Below are 16,786 nucleotides of genomic sequence, written 5' to 3'. Positions count from 1 at the left end.
GGACCTTGGGGTGATAGTGTCCGAAGATCTAAAGGCGAAAAAACAGTGTGACAAGGCAGTGGCTGCTGCCAGAAGGATTCTGGGCTGTATAAAGAGAGGCGTAGTCAGTAGAAGGAAGAAGGTGTTGATGCCCCTGTACAGGTCATTGGTGAGGCCCCACTTGGAGTATTGTGTTCAGTTTTGGAGACCGTATCTGGCGAAAGACGTAAGAAGACTTGAGGCGGTCCAGAGGAGGGCGACGAAAATGATAGGAGGCTTGCGCCAGAAGACGTATGAGGAGAGACTGGAAGCCCTGAATATGTATACCCTAGAGGAAAGGAGAGACAGGGGAGATATGATTCAGACGTTCAAATACTTAAAGGGTATTAACGTAGAACAAAATCTTTTCCAGAGAAAGGAAAATGGTAAAACCAGAGGACATAATTTGAGGTTGAGGGGTGGTAGATTCAGGGGCAATGTTAGGAAATTCTACTTTACGGAGAGGGTGGTGGATGCCTGGAATGCGCTCCCGAGAGAGGTGGTGGATAGTAAAACTGTGACTGAGTTCAAAGAAGCGTGGGATGAACACAGAAGATTTAGAATCAGAAAATAATATTAAAGATTGAACTAGGCCAGTTACTGGGCAGACTTGTACGGTCTGTGTCTGTGCATGGCCGTTTGGAGGAGGATGGGCAGGGGAGGACTTCAATGGCTGGGAGGGTGTAGATGGGCTAGAGTAAGTCTTAACAGAGATTTCGGCAGTTGGAACCCAAGCACAGTACCGGGTAAAGCTTTGGATTCTCGCCCAGAAATAGCTAAGAAGAAAAAAAAATTAAAATAATAATTTAAATTGAATCAGGTTGGGCAGACTGGATGGACCATTCGGGTCTTTATCTGCCGTCATCTACTATGTTACTATGTTAAATATATCCTATTAAATATTCTTTTTACTGATCCAAACAATTAATAAAATTCAAAATTCCCTCCCTCCCATCCCTTCACTTATATTGTACTTATAATGGAAAAATGGTATCTATTCATTACAATAATTTGTCAATGGCCCCCATATCTCTTTAAATTTTTTATAATTCCCTTTTTGTATGGCTATTGTTCTCTCCATCTTATAAATGTGACACAATGAATTCCACCAAAAACTGTAATTAAGCCTGCTACAATTTTTTCAATTATGCGTGATATGTTGTATGGCGATTCCTATCATAATCAATAAAAGCTTATTATTGTTTGATGAAATTTGGCTCTTTGTTCTCATTGACATTCCAAATAGGATCGTGTCATACGACAAAGCCACAGGATTCTCTAATAAACAATTTATTTGTGTCCAGATTGATTTCCAAAAGGTCAAGATAAGGGGACAATAGTATAACAAATGATCTAATGTCCCAATCTCAAGATTACAATGCCAGCATCTAATAGACTTAGAGCTATTTAACTTCTGTAATCTAACTGGGGTCCAAAATGCTCTTTGTAAAAGGAAAAACCAAGTTTGTCTCATAGATGCGGACATTGTATATCTCATTCTCTAAGGCCAAATTCGTGGTCATTGAGACGCAGTAATTTGATGCTTGATCTCAATGCTCCAAATGTCCCTAAGTCCATTTTTAAGTTTTTTATTTACAAATCCGTTTATCAATTTATACCACTGTGCAGCCTGGTGTCCCAAGAAGTCCACCTGAAAGCATAAAAATTCTTTTTTTTTTTTCCAAATCTTTATTCATTTTAATACATACATCAAGTGTACATTAAATACAAACTATCATAATACATTATCACTTGAAAATTCCATCACAATAGGTATCTAAAAACTTTATATCCCACCCCCTCCCATAACCATACACAAATAATAAAATTCATATGTATATTAATCATTTAAAAATATACAATATATATATGCAATTCTCCCTAATTCCCCCACCCCTCCCTTCCTTCAATTATCACATAAGGAAAAATAATAATAAATTAACATTAATCATTATAATATTTTATTATTGGCCCCCACACATCCTGAAATCTAGTAAAATAACCATTTTGTACTGCAATTAACCTTTCCATTTTGTACAGATGACACACTGAGTTCCACCAGAAGCTGTAATTTAGTCTAGAACAATTCTTCCAATTAAGTGTTATTTGTTGTATCCCCACACCTGTAAGGATCATCAGAAGCTTATTATTTGCTGCAGATATCTGACTTTTAGATCTCATACACATTCCAAATAGAACTGTATCATATGACAATGCCACATGATTTTCCATTAAAAGATTAACTTGATCCCAGATTGATAACCAAAATGCCTGAATACATGGACATTAAATAAAAGATGATCTAAAGTTCCAATTTCAATTTTACAATGCCAGCACCTATTAGACTTAGAGCAATCTAATTTTTGTAATCTAGCAGGGGTCCAGAATGCTCTATGCAACAAGAAAAACCATGTTTGCCTAATAGATGCCGACATCGTACCTTTAATTCTCCAAGACCAAATACGTGGCCATTGAGATGCATTAATCTGGTGCTTAATCTCAATGCTCCAAATATCTCTTAATCCATTTTTAGGTTTCTTATTCAAATAATTAGATAAAATTTTATACCACTTTGCGGCCTGGTATCCCAGAAATCTGCCTGGAAACATAGGAATTCTAAGCTATAATGATTATTTAAAGATTTCCATTCAGGGAACCCTACCTGAATAGCCTGCTTCAACTGTAACCATTTATAACTTTGTTTTTTATTTAGAACATATTTATGTTGCAATTGTGAAAAATCAAGCAGTTTACCATTATGAATAACTTCATTTAAGGATCTAACGCAGCTGGAAAAGTGGGCCGAAAAATGGCAGATGAGCTTCAACGTGGGGAAATGCAAGGTCATGCACGTGGGGAAAAAGAACCCGATGTTCACATACAAAATGAGGGGAACACCACTAGGGGTTAGTAACCTGGAGAGAGACCTGGGAATGATGGTAGACGCAACACTGAAGGCATCGGCGCAATGCGCCACAGCCTCTAGGAAAGCAAACAGAATGCTGGGTATCATTAAGAAGGGTATTACAACCAGGACGAAGGAAGTTATCATGCCGCTGTATCGTGCAATGGTACGGCCGCATCTGGAGTACTGTGTCCAGTACTGGTCGCCGTACCTCAAGAAAGACATGGCGGTACTTGAGGGAGTACAGAGAAGAGCAACCAAACTGATAAGGGGAATGGAAAATCTCCCATATACCGACAGATTGAAGCAGTTGGGACTTTTCTCCCTGGAGAAGTGAAGACTTAGAGGAGACATGATAGAAACCTTCAAGATCCTGAAGGGCATAGAAAAAGTAGACAGGGATAGATTTTTCAAATTAAGGGGCACCATAAGCACAAGGGGGCATTGGGGGAAATTGAAAGGGGACAGGTTTAGAACAAACGCTAGGAAGTACTTTTTCACTCAGAGGGTGGTAGATACATGGAACGCGCTCCCAGAGGCTGTTGTAGACAAGAAAACACTAAATGGTTTCAAAGAAGGTTTGGATAGATTCCTAGAAGAAAAAGGGATTGGGGGGTATAGATAGGTATAGACCATTGCTCAGTCAATGGGCCTGATGGGCCGCCGCGGGAGCGGACCGCTGAGCAGGATGGACCTATGGTCTGCCTCAGCGGAGGCAACTTCTTATGTTCTTATATCTGCTTTAATCCAATCTTTTCAGACAACCTTAAACCCGCCTATTTGTATCTTGGAGTTTACCCAAATAGATTGATGTGTAGATTTTCCAATAGACTCAGGAGTTAATTTGCCTACAAATCTTAATGTTTTCCAAGTATCCATTAATACTCTATTGTCCTTACGTATTCTAGGCATCTTTATACTGAGCAGAAGATCAAGTCTAAGTGGGAATATAAGCGACCTCTCAACCCATAACCAGTCTGGCAGTTGTTCCAAAAGCTCTGGGAGGACCCAATACATACCTTGGCGCATGATATAGGATTGGTGATACCTATAAAAATTGGGGAAATTTGCCCCACCCTCCTTAATTGGCCTTTGTAGAGACACTAGAGCAACTCTTGCAATTATACTCAGCCAAATAAATTTAACCAGAATACTATTTAACTTTTTATAGAAAGACCCCTGAAAAAACACTGGTATCATGCCCAATTGGTAACAAACCACAGGCAGAATCTTCATTTTAACAGTTTGAACTCTTCCCCACCATGACAAATGCAAAGGATTCCATTGCTCACACAACTCTGTTACTTTTTGTAATAAAAATTTTTCATTTACTCTCATTGTCTCTTTGAGTGTATTTTTCAACCAAATGCCTAAGTATTTTATTCCATCTTCTTTCCAAATAAAAGGAAAAGAATCAAATATACCTTTTGTACAATACACATTTAAAGGTAAAATTTCCGATTTAGTCCAATTTATTTTGTATCCTGAGAATTTTCCAAATGTATCAATTACTTCAAGTAGACATGGAATTGTTGTTTCCGGATTTCTCAAATGAAGCAAAATATCATCCGCATAAGCGGATACTTTATAATCCACTCCCGCACATGGAATACCCTGTATGTCCCTTGCCTGTCTAATAGCTAATAACAAGGGTTCAAGTACTATATCAAAAAGCAAAGGAGATAACGGACAACCCTGTCTAACCCCCCCTCTGCAATTTAAAAGCATCTGAAAAATTATTATTTATATATAAAAGAGCAGTCGGGGAGCTATACAGTGCTTGAATCATTTGTACAAATCCTGAACCAATACCAAACCATTCCATAGCTTGATACATGAATTTCCATTCTACACGATCAAAAGCTTTCTCAGCATCTAATGATACCGAAAAAGCCGGATCATTAATTTGTTTTGTTAAATAATACATCTGAAATGCCAATCTAGTATTATTGGAAGAGTGTCTTTGAGCAACAAATCCAGTTTGATGCATACCTATTATATGCGGAAGAGCTTTAGCCAATCTTAATGCTAAAATCTTAGCTAATAATTTACCATCTACATTTATTAAAGAAATAGGCCTGTAATTTGAAACCAATGTTGGATCTCTATTTGGCTTTGGCAAAACAATAGTTAAAGATTCTGCCATAGTGCCTGATATACAACCTTTATTCAGTTGATCCTGATATAATTTTAACAAATATGGTAAAAGGGAAATTTGAAATTTTTTATAAAACTCTACCGTAAATCCATCCCCACCTGGAGCGGTCCCAACTCTAAGGGACTTCAATGCTGTTTGTAACTCTTAGTGATATAGGTTCATCTAAACTTCTTTTTATATGATCAGGAACCTTAGGACCTTCAACTAAACTCAAAAAATCCAACCCATCTTTCTCTTTATTTGCATAAGACTCAGAAGAATAAAGGGACTTATAATAATTCAAAAATTGTTTTAATATATTTCCAATCTGAGAACGAGAATTCCCTAAATCATCTTTAATTATGCCTATTTTCTCTTTCCTTTTCTTTGCTTTTAAATAATTTGCCAATAATCTTCCAGTCTTATTTGAACTACCATAATACAATGCGTGCTGAGCAAAAATGTCCTTCCTTACTAACCTAGAGGAAACCTCATTATATTCACATTTTTTTTAACAATATTTGAAACGTAGCCTGTTCCCACTTGTTAACCAATTGTAATTCTAAATTTTTAATCTCTTTTTCCAAGCTTACAAACTGCTTTCTTAGCTGTTTCTTATTATATGCAGAATATGAAATAATTTGTCCTCTCATAGTTGCTTTGAAAGCATCCCACAAAATTTCAGTCAATATTTCCTCTAAATCATTAAGTATAAAATATTCATTAATTTTGACCTGAAATTCTGTACAGAATTTAGAATCAGCAAGCAATGCATTATCAAACCTCCATACAGGTTTGGAATTATCTTGATCTACTAAATTTACTTCTATCTATATACCACCATGATCTGATATTACTATTGGTTCTATGGCAGCTTTATCAACTTGCTGTAACATCTGATCTGAAACAAAAATATAATCAATTCTTGAAAATGATTGATGAACATGCGAACAAAATGTAAATTCCCGATCATTAAAATGAAGAATACGCCATATATCTTTTAAATTACATGATTGTATTAAATTATCTAAACCCATTGATTTCATAATTCTACTAGGTTTTTTATCCATTATTGGATTTATAACAGCATTAAAATCCCCCGCCACCACTAAATTAATAGCAGCCAGTGGTAATACTAATTGTTGTAGAGATTTAAAGAATTCACTTTGATTCGAATTAGGGGCATATAACTTTAATAACACCATTGTAGTATTACCCATGCTCATGTTAACAAGTACCCACCTTCCTAGAGGATCTGCCTTAACCATATTAAATGTTACCGAACATTTTTTGTTAATCAAGATTGCTATTCCTGCCTTTTTTTTATCGCTGGTGCAAATAAACACTGTTTTATCCAATTACCTGACAGCTTCATGGATTCTGACCCAGACAAATGTGTCTCCTGTAGAAAACAAATATCTATATTCTGTTGCTTAATATATGACAATACCTTTTTCCTTTTTATTGGGTGATTGAGACCATTTACGTTCAAGGAGAAAATTTTAAAACCCATTATATAAATGAAATTTATTATACAAATATATCCATCTCAAAAATAAAATATAAACTTTTTCCTCATACCAAAAACTTACACTCACCCTTAAATCCTCATTCTTAACCCCCCCATATCTCCTCCCTCATTCCCACCCCAAAATAAATCCAAACTTCGAAATGCCCATGGTGGCCAAGCAAAAGATAAACTCCCCACAGGCAAATTAAACCCATTCAATCATTAACTTAAAAAAACCTTTATAATAAAAAGAGAATCATCATAAGCAAAGGGATAAAATTTCATAACATTCCAAATCTCTTTTCCGTAATATTTATTTTCCCCTATATACTTTTTTTTTTTCAATCCCAAATCAGACCCATTCTTTATATTAACTGTATTCAACATCCATCTTATTGGAACCAAGACATTTTTAGTCTTATAACTCTTCCGTTCTATAATATAATTATACCTTACCATAAAATAAAAATATTAGTACTTACTTCTTTTCTAAGTTTCTTTAAAACTTAAAACTTCTTAAACTATATAAGGAATACTTCAATTTAATCATATATGTTAAACTTATACAAGTATCTTGTTATATTTTATATATATACCTTATGCAATATATAATATTTCTCTATTTACCCCATGCAACTCTGAACATTCTCTAATACATCCTAAAAGAATATATTAAACATTAATTTTATTTATTATATATCTCAAAATCCTAGTACCTTGTTCAGGCATTCACACCATTCACATTATCCACTCACACTTATTACATTCTTTATTAGTTCATATCCCTTATGTAATAACTTACTAATTAATTTTCATTTTATAATTTCAATATGTCATCTATACTCCCTTATATATTAAAGTATTCATATGTTAAATGCTCAGAGAGTAAATCTTATTTTATAATCATTTAATAACCATAAAATCTCTGTATCCTATATTATCAATATCTACTTTTGTATCCAAAAACTCCATTAGTGTATTGCTTTTAATATTCTATCACATATCATTGTCCCATCAAAAATAATATATCCAATTTTCTTCCAAAAGCCGTCTTCCATGTTCATTTTCTTCTTTTCTTCTAAATTCTGCTCTTTGTTGTTGATTTCCTTCAAACGTATGGCAACTTTCAAAGAGCAGGTCGTATCATACAGACTCACACTCTTTCTATATTTCAGTTTGCCATATTCACCAGTCTTACTCAACAACATTTAGATTTCTTTAATTCCCATTGCCTTTCTTCATTAAGAGCTGCATGTACCATTTTCATTTTATATCTCAGTTTCACTCCTTGTAGCACACAGCGCCCCCTTCTCTTTCAGGCAAAACCATGTTATTGCAACCCATCAAAAGTAATCTATCCAATTTTCTTCCAAAAGCCATCTTCCATGTTCATTCTCTTCTTTTCTTCTAAATTCTGCTCTTCGTTGTTGATTTCATTTTATATCTCAGTTTCACTCCTTGTAGTTCACAGTGCCCCCTTCTCTTTCAGGCAAAACCATGTTATTGCAATCTTTAGAATGTCGAGTTGTTGTTGTTGTTTTTTTTTTTAAGTCATTTGAAACTGTTAACTGAAATTCTGAATATTCTATCAAATCTTTTTTTTTCCTCTCTTCAGCATCATAAAAAAAAATAAAAATACCAGTATTCTTCAAATAAAATATGTTCAACCGATAACATATATCATTTACTTTCATTTCCTTTTATGTGTTCATTGGCACTTCACATTTTTCTATAAATTCTTTTAATTTATTGGCCTATTCAAAACTATAAGTTTTATTTTCATACGTAACCTTCATGACTGCTGGGCATATTAACCCATATCTCGCACCCAGAGCTCTCAACTGCGGGCGCATTTCCAGCAACATCTTCCTTTTTTGAGCTGTCACTCTTGCAAAATCAGGCACTATTGATATTTTTGAGTCCTGATATTTTATATCTTTATTCTCCTTAGCCAACGCTAATATCTCAGCTACTTGCTGATATCTGAGCAACTTTATAATCATTGGCCTTAGTCCTTTTTGTGCAGTTAGTCTTTTTGTTGGGATCCACATTCCACTTCCAACTGAAATTTGCTTTTAATCGGTAAAATCTTCATTAAAAAGTTAGTCATGAACGTGACTGGATCATTTTTTTCTACCCCTTCAGGTAGACCAAGAACCCTCAAATTGCACCTCCTCTCGCGGTTGGACAAATCTTCAAAATCTTTCTTTAATATTTCAATTTCTTTCTGAGCCTTTTTAAACTGCCCTGATTCCATTTCCGTTTTTTCCACATTTTTCTCTAGAGTATTCATTTTCAAATCCACTATATCCATTCTGCTTTTTAACCCTGCTATCTCATCTCTAACTTCTTTTATATATTTTGAGTTCTCTAACACAATTTCTTGTACTTTTTGAATTTCCCGCAAAAGATCTCTGTTATCTACCTCCTCCACAGGCAACGGAACTGATTGAGGGGAAGTCACTTCCAGCTTTGACCTTTTACCTCCGCTTGATCCGTTTGCCATCACACTTTTGTTTCCTTTACCCGAACTCGATGCCATTTTAACAATCGTAATGCTCCTTTTCTTTTTAAATTCTCTTTATTTTTTTTCCCCCTTAAAAGTTCAGTAAACTGCCTGCTTTCACGGAGCCAATCTCATACGCGGCCATCTCTCAGCGCGTCGAAGCCACGCCCCCTTGAAAGCATAAAAATTCTAAACTATATTGTGTATTAAGATTTTTCCATTAAGGGAACCCTGCCTGAATGGCCTGCTTCAGTTGCAACCATCTAAAGCTTTGTGATTTATTAAGACCATATTTATGTTGCAGCTGTGAAAAATCAAGCAGTTTACCATTTGAAATAACATCACCTAAAATCCGTATACCTGCTATCATCCAATGCTTCCAGATGACCTTAAATCCTCCAATTTGAATCTTGGAGTTTAACCATATAGTTTGATTTGTCGATTTATAGATTGGAATTGATGTTAAATTATTAACATATCTTAGAGTTTTCCATGTATCAATAAATATTCTGGTTTCTTTATACAATCTAGGCATTTTAATGCTAAGAACAAGACATAAGTGTAAAGGGAACGTAAGTCGCCATTCCAACCACAACCAGTCTGGAGTATTATCAATGAGCTCTGGGAGGACTCAATACATACCCTGGTGCAAAATATAGGCTTGATGATAACCTATAGAAATTTGGAAAATTTACCCCACCCTCCACAATTGGTTTTTGTAAAGATACTAAAGCAATTCTAGGAGTTCTGCCCAGCCAAATGAATTTTGTAAGTATACTGTTTAACTTTTTATAAAAGGATCCCTTAAAAAAAACTGGTAACATACTCATTTGATAACAAATCACAGGCAAAAATCATCATTTTAATAGTTTGAATTCTCCCCCACCAAGACAGATGTAATGGATTCCATTGCTCGCACATTTCTGTACTATTTCCCATACTCATTTCCACATGTATCCATCTTCCTAAAAGATCTGAATCAATCAGTTGAAAATTACATTTCTTATTTATTAATATAGCTACCCCTGCTTTTTTCCACAATGCAGGGGCAAAAAAACATTGTTTTACCCAACCTCCTTCCAGCTTTTTTGACTCTACCGCTAACAGATGCGTCTCCTGTATATATTAAATATCCGCATTCTGTTAATATTTAGCCCCCATAGTTCTTAATTGCGGTCTGAGTTCCAAAACTTTTTTCCTCTTATTTGCTGTGTTTTTGGCAAATCGGGGACTATATGAATACGGGCATCTTGGCACTTTAAATTCTTATTTTGTTTTGCCAATTGAAAAATCTCAATCGTTGTTCTTTTTTTCTAAGTTGCAAAACAGAATTGTATGATGTTTGTGGGAAGTTTCCTGTACCCCTCTTTCATTGTATTTTATTCCAGTGAAGATCGATTGCATTGGAATGTACTGAAGAGAGCACACCACTCCACTGGCAATGTGGGAGGTGGTGAAAGTTGTGAGTAACACACTTCTGCAAAACCTGGTTCACGGGAATGGATTGATCACCTAACATACGGACCTCCTGAGAAGATTAACAGAAGATTATCCAGGTAAGAACCTAATTTTCAATAATTCCACAATATATTTTTGGAGATATAGTGACCAGAATTGAACGCAGTACTCAAGGTGAGGTCGCACCATGGAGCAATACAGAGACAATATAACATTCTTAGCCTTATTTACCATCACTTTTCTAATAATTCCTAGCATCGTGTTTGCTTTTTTTGGCCGCCACTGCACATTGGGCAGAAGATTTCAGTGTACTGTCTATGATGACACCCAGATCTTTTTGGGTGCTGACCCCTAAAGTGGACGCTAGCATCTGGTAATTATTATTACGGTTATTCTTCCTAATGTACATCACTTTGCATTTGTGCGTGGTATGGGCGGTCTTAAAGTTTTAAAGTGACAATATACTTTTTGAATGTCCGTACTGGATTCCGTGGATGGCATCACCCACATGTGAGAATATATGCCTGCTATCCTTGGAGAACACCTGCTACAGGTGAGTAACTATGCTGTTTGCGAGGTCTACTTGATCTTCTAACTTATACATTTAGTAGCTGAATATCTGAGCATAAACAGATAAGTTATACATTTAAATGGCTCCCATCCTCATTTTTGATGGATAACTTTGCTGACTGCATAAATATTCTGACCACTGACCTCAAACTACTTCATTATGAATTAGAAGGAACAGACCTGACAATCTCCTTGCCCTAAAAAAAATTAATATCTGAACCATGAATTTTTTTTCCCAATACTACGTTCTCCTTGGAATCTCTTGGGTATGCTAGTTTATGAGCCTGTGATATTGATCTTGCCCTGCACAACTCCAGGGTCTTCTGCTCTAGGAAAAAGAATTCATCTGTGAAAGTTTCTTCTATTATTGCTTTAGAACATCTTTGAGAATACATCTGTCTTGGACTTCTCCTTTTGGTAGATTTGCTTGAGCAGCTTTGAAATTTCACTGCTTTTTCTTCTAGGAATCTGAAAAGAAATTGATTGCAGAGAGTTCAGAGGTGGTACATGAAGACTACTCAGGAAATTATGAGGAAGATTTTGAAGTATGTAATATATTGGTCCCTAACAACAATAATCTATAAAAACAGTGAATAGTATTTCTTATAGGCCCTGATTCACTAAAGTCAGTGATTGTCATGAAACCAGTTTTCACTGGTTTAGCGATGATCGCTGCTAACCGACCTGATTCACAAAACAGCCCATCGCGTGTTTTTACCCTTGATCACCCATTTTCCCGATCTGGCCATGCAAATTTCTAAAACCTCATGCAAAATAGCCAAGCAACTGATTCATTAACATTTGCTTGGCTATTTTGCATTGGGTTTTACAATCCTAAAACCCGACCTGTGTTACCGACAGGTCTGCTAGTTAAAAAAATTTATTTTTTTAATGGCACAGATACTTTGCGTGTATTGCACATGCAAAATATCTGTCCCATTAAAAAAAATGTTTTAAATCCCCCCAGCGCCGCCTCCGGCCCTCCCCAACGACCTGCTGACAATCATGCGCCCCCCCCTCATTGCGACACCACACACTCCCTCCGCGTGAATATGGCAGGAGGAATGCCCACTCCCTCCTGCCATCGGGCCCCCCCAAGCTGTCGCCCCCCCACCCCCTGTTTTTCCCTGTACCTTTAAGTTGGGAGTCAGAGGGTTGCCCAGTCAGACCCTCTTGCTCCTCCGGCCTGCTTCTGCATAATGCGGGCCTTAGGCCCCTCCCCGGTGCATCATGTGATGCACGGGGTGGGGCCTAAGGCCCTGATTGGCTCAGATGCCTCAGGCTCCTCCCAATCAGGGACTTCTTTAGGCTCCTCCCTAAGGAAGTACCTGATTGGTTCAGGTGCCTCAGGCCCCTCCCAAGGGAGGAGCCCAAGCCGCCTGAGCCAATCTGGGCCTTAGGCCCCTTCCCATGAAGCACTGGGGAGGTGCCTAAGGCCCGTATTGTGCAAGATCAGACCGGAGGAGCAGGAGGGTCTGACTGGACAACCCATCTGCTTCCAACTTAAAGATACGGGTGCAATGGCTGGGGGGCAACATCATGGGGTGGGGACTGACGGCAGGAGGGCATGGGCATCCCTCCTGCCGTATCTAAGGTCAGCATGGGAGGGGATTGGGCAAAGTTTGGTGGGGGGGAGTAGGCTGATGGCAGGAGGGAATGGGCATCCCTCTTGCTGGTTTTTTTGGGGAAGCGGGCAAGTGAGCGGGTGGGGGAATGGTCTCTCGAGGGGGGCGGACGATTGTTGGCTATTTTTAATGAGACAGATGGTGCGCGTTTAAGTCACACAGAACATCTGTCCTGTTAAAAATAAAGCAGAAGCCCTAACAGCAGTGACAGAAGACTTCTTCTCCTGTCACTACTGTCAGTGCTCTTCACCGACTCAATCGCTCGCTGATAGTGAATCAATTGTTGTATGAAAATCGGCCAGAGAATCAGCCAACAACGATTGAGTCGCTACCTTTAGTGAATCTGGGCCTAAGTTCGTCCAGGAGGTGGGTGTGTGGTTCGGGGGGAAGTTTTGTGGGGGTGGTGGAGTGGGCTGATGGCAGGAGGGAGTGGGCATCCCTCCTGTCTTATTTGAGATCGGCGGACATATATGGATCACCTTATAAGTTTGGCAAACTCGGAAGTGGCACAGCAGCTTTAGCGTCACCCGATGAAGGCTGATTGATAGCTGAAATGCTCTAGAGGAAGTTGAGCATCTGGTAGTTCATAGCTCTCCAACATTGGGTTTAGCTGGAAAAGTTACTAAGATAAGTATTGCTGTTCTTCTTCAAAATGCATTGATGAATTGATTTTAGTTTTTGATACAGAATAAAATATTTATTTCTATAAAAAGTAAAACAAAAAATTTCAGCCCTTAGTTAGTTTCAATATTAGATAAAAATAAAATAAAATTTGAAGCAATGGTTAGGAAGGAGGTTTTGGAGTAAATGATTATACTACATGCATTCAGGATGAGGACTTGAAATAACATCCGTGTTATAAGAGGTCTCTTTACTGAGAACAGTGCATTTTTATGATACTTCAACCTCCTATTGTAGTTGCCATGTGGATGAGTTTGTTGATAAAGCGGGGCATCATTTGAATGATAAAAAGCAGTGGGTGAGCACAAATGTTGTATTAAATTATAAAATGAAAGTTGGACACTGATGTGTAAAAAGCTGTTTTAAAGTAAGCATCGTGCAAATTATCCTAAATACCCCCTTCTCTTGTGATTAATGATATTTAAGATTGGTAGCAGGAGGGAGTGGGCATCCCTCCTGCTATTTTTTTAGGTTCGGGGAGAGAGGGAGGGGGTACTGTCAGAAGCCTTTTTTTATTGGGCAGATATTTTGCGTGTGTAATACATGCAAAATATCTGTGCCATAAAAAAAAAAGCCTCCCGACAGAAGCCCTGACAGCAGTGACAGGAGGCTGCTTCTCCTGTCACCACTGTCATGGCTGTGCACCGATTGAGTCAGTGGGTTTGCATGCAAATGATTTGCACCTCCATGCAAATTATTTGCATGCAAATTTGATAGTGAATCAATCGCTGTTTGAAAATTGGCCAGAGAATCAGCCAACAGCGATTGAGTCACTATCTTTAGTTAATCTGGGCCATAGTTTTCTGCAGTCATTTATTTGATAGTACTTTATCATTCACTTGAATTCTGCATATGTTTAGGACTGATTGTACAGAACATACTGCTCACAGGTAGAAAATAACTCTGGGTGAAATTCTTGTTCTTTTAGGATATAAGAGATTCCACATTATACTAACCTTTCCTTTCTCCATGCTAATTAAACAGTATGCATAATTTGGTGTAACATAGTAACTTATTAAATGATGACAGATAAAGGCCTAAATGAAGCAACGACATAGACCATAGAAGCCCATTCCAGCCTATCTGAATCCTTCTGCTCATGTGCAGGACACAGACTGTAAAAGACTACCTGGCACTGTCCTCACATTCTAGCTACTGAAATTGCTATTGAAACCCTTTCCAGCATATCTTAAAACGGCTTACCATATATGGGGCACAGACTATACAAGCCTATCTAGCACCAGCCTTGGTTCGTTACAGCCAGAGTCGCCATCTAAGCGCCACTCAACACATTTATACAATGCTGCCATTTAAGTTTTAATTATGTTTTTTACTATCCATTTTTTAGTAGAGCTCCTCTAAGTTCATCCCATACCATTTTGAATTCCATCACCATTTTTGCCTCTACCACCTCCCTCCTTGAAAAAAGAATTTCCTGGCATTACCTCAATTCATGTCCTCTAGTTTTACCATTTCCTCTTCTCTAGAAAAAGTTTATTTCTACATTAATCTAGGGTATACTTAGTCAGGTTTCCCAGTCTCTTCTGATACTTCATTTGGTACAAGCCCAATACCATTTTTCTGCCTTCCTCTGGAACGCTTCATCTTTTTACTTCCATAGCAGCCTCTAAAACTGAACACAATACTCCCAGTGGGGCTACACCAACAACATGTACAGGAGCATCAATACCTCCTGCTGATTATGCCTCTCTGTATGCAGCCTAGCATCGTTCTGGCTATAGCCACCACCATGTCACATTGTTTCATTGCCTTCAGATCCTCCAACACTATCTCCCTAAGGTCCCTCTCCCTGTCTGTGGATATCAGCCTCTCCCTCCTATGATGTATGGCTCTTTTGGTGTTCTACTTCCCAAATGCATCACTCTGCATTTCTTAGCATTAAGTTTAACTGCCAAACATTAGACAATTCTTTAAACGTTTATAGAAACTTTTTTTTCATGTTTTCCACTCCCTCCAGGTTGTTACAAATTTTGGTATCATCCACAAAAAGGCAAACTTTACCTTTTACTCCTTTCACGTTGTTGCTCACAAATATATTTAAAAGAATATGTGCAAGAAGTCTGAAAGCTTAACCATTAGGGATAAGTTTATAAAAGTAGTCATGAGGAGCAGAGGAGTAGCCTAATGGTTAGAACCTTGGGCTGAGATCCAGGAAAGCCTGGTTCAAATCCCATTGCAGCTTCTATTGATCTTGAGCAAGTCTTTGTACTTGAGGCAATGGAAGGTTAAAACTTAGATTGTGAGCCTTAAGGGCACAGGAAAATACCTAGTTTAACTCTGTTGTATGTGAGCTACAATTGCAAAACGATCATCTCACATCAAACAGCATCCCAATAAGGTAAACATAGATTCTAATAAACATAAACTTTATTTTTTATTTTTAGAGCATTTACATTTATGTTCAGAATAGGTTTGTGATAGAAACAAAAGTGGAGCTTTTGATGATTTTAAAGTCCAGAAGTGATTGTATAACAATAATCACAGAATAATGCAGCTTACGAGTAGTGTAAAGAGGGAGGAATTAAGGTATAAGTGCACAAAACAGTAGTCTTTTAGGACAGTGTTTCCCAATTTCTTGAAGCCAAGTTCCCCCCTAGGTCGAAAAATTTTCAACTGAGTACCCCTGAGCTCCGAGCAGCAGAGATTTTGAAAAGGACATTTTATTGTTAAACAGTAACTAACTAGGCAAGTTGCATAACAAATACAGGTCACTGGAACTGGCGTACAGACCAAGGCACACGTTGCATGATCTGTTATATTCCAGTCTCATATAAACTAGCCCCTTGACAGGTGGTGTGTCATTCTTACAAACTGAGTGAAAATGAAGAAAGATGGGGCCTATTTATAAGAACAGGAGAAAAGGAAAATTTCCACAAAAGTTGCCATTAGTGACCAATACAGTTTCATCTTTTCGCTGGGAAAATGAAACATGAAATCTGATTAGTCACTATGGGCAAGTTCTCTTACACATGTTCCATCTGCCCCCAGCCACTCTGCCGTTCTCTTTCTCTGAGATCTTGTTGATTTTGCAGTTTCATGAGATTGGGAGTTACAAGATCAACAGACTCTTTGCACTTAACACATATTACTGCAAAATATCTAAAACCCTGTCTAATGTTATAACAAACTATTAAAGTTTTGATATCATCTCTCTAACACCAATATACAATCCTGCCACTATGCACAAACTTCTGCAAAAAAAAAAAAAAAAAAGAGTTCTAGTTCAATGTGTCTAGTGGTCCTGAACACTAGGGTTTAGCATCTGAACCCACAAGTTGCTTGCAGAATGCTTTCAATCAACTTTGAACTCTGCCTCCTTCCCAGGGAACTGCTTCTGTCCCCCCCCCTGTTTTTT

The 16,786-nt window shown here is 37.6% G+C and overlaps 1 protein-coding gene across 6 annotated transcripts in view; it reads left to right on the top strand.

Annotated features, from left to right (window-relative positions):
- Positions 1-16,786, top strand: part of WDR60 (WD repeat domain 60) — a 264,691-nt gene that overhangs the window by 102,111 nt on the left and 145,794 nt on the right. For all 6 annotated transcript variants that reach the window (XM_033931587.1, XM_033931589.1, XM_033931585.1 and 3 more), the window contains one exon: positions 11,569-11,649. In XM_033931587.1, coding sequence (XP_033787478.1) covers positions 11,569-11,649 — 81 coding nt within the window. The remainder of the gene's footprint in view (positions 1-11,568; positions 11,650-16,786) is intronic.

The sequence above is a fragment of the Geotrypetes seraphini genome, chromosome 2 (genome assembly GCF_902459505.1).
Source record: "Geotrypetes seraphini chromosome 2, aGeoSer1.1, whole genome shotgun sequence".
NCBI lineage: Eukaryota > Metazoa > Chordata > Amphibia > Gymnophiona > Dermophiidae > Geotrypetes > Geotrypetes seraphini.
Note: the sequence above shows the minus strand (reverse complement) of the source record. Positions and strands in the feature narration are given on the sequence as shown.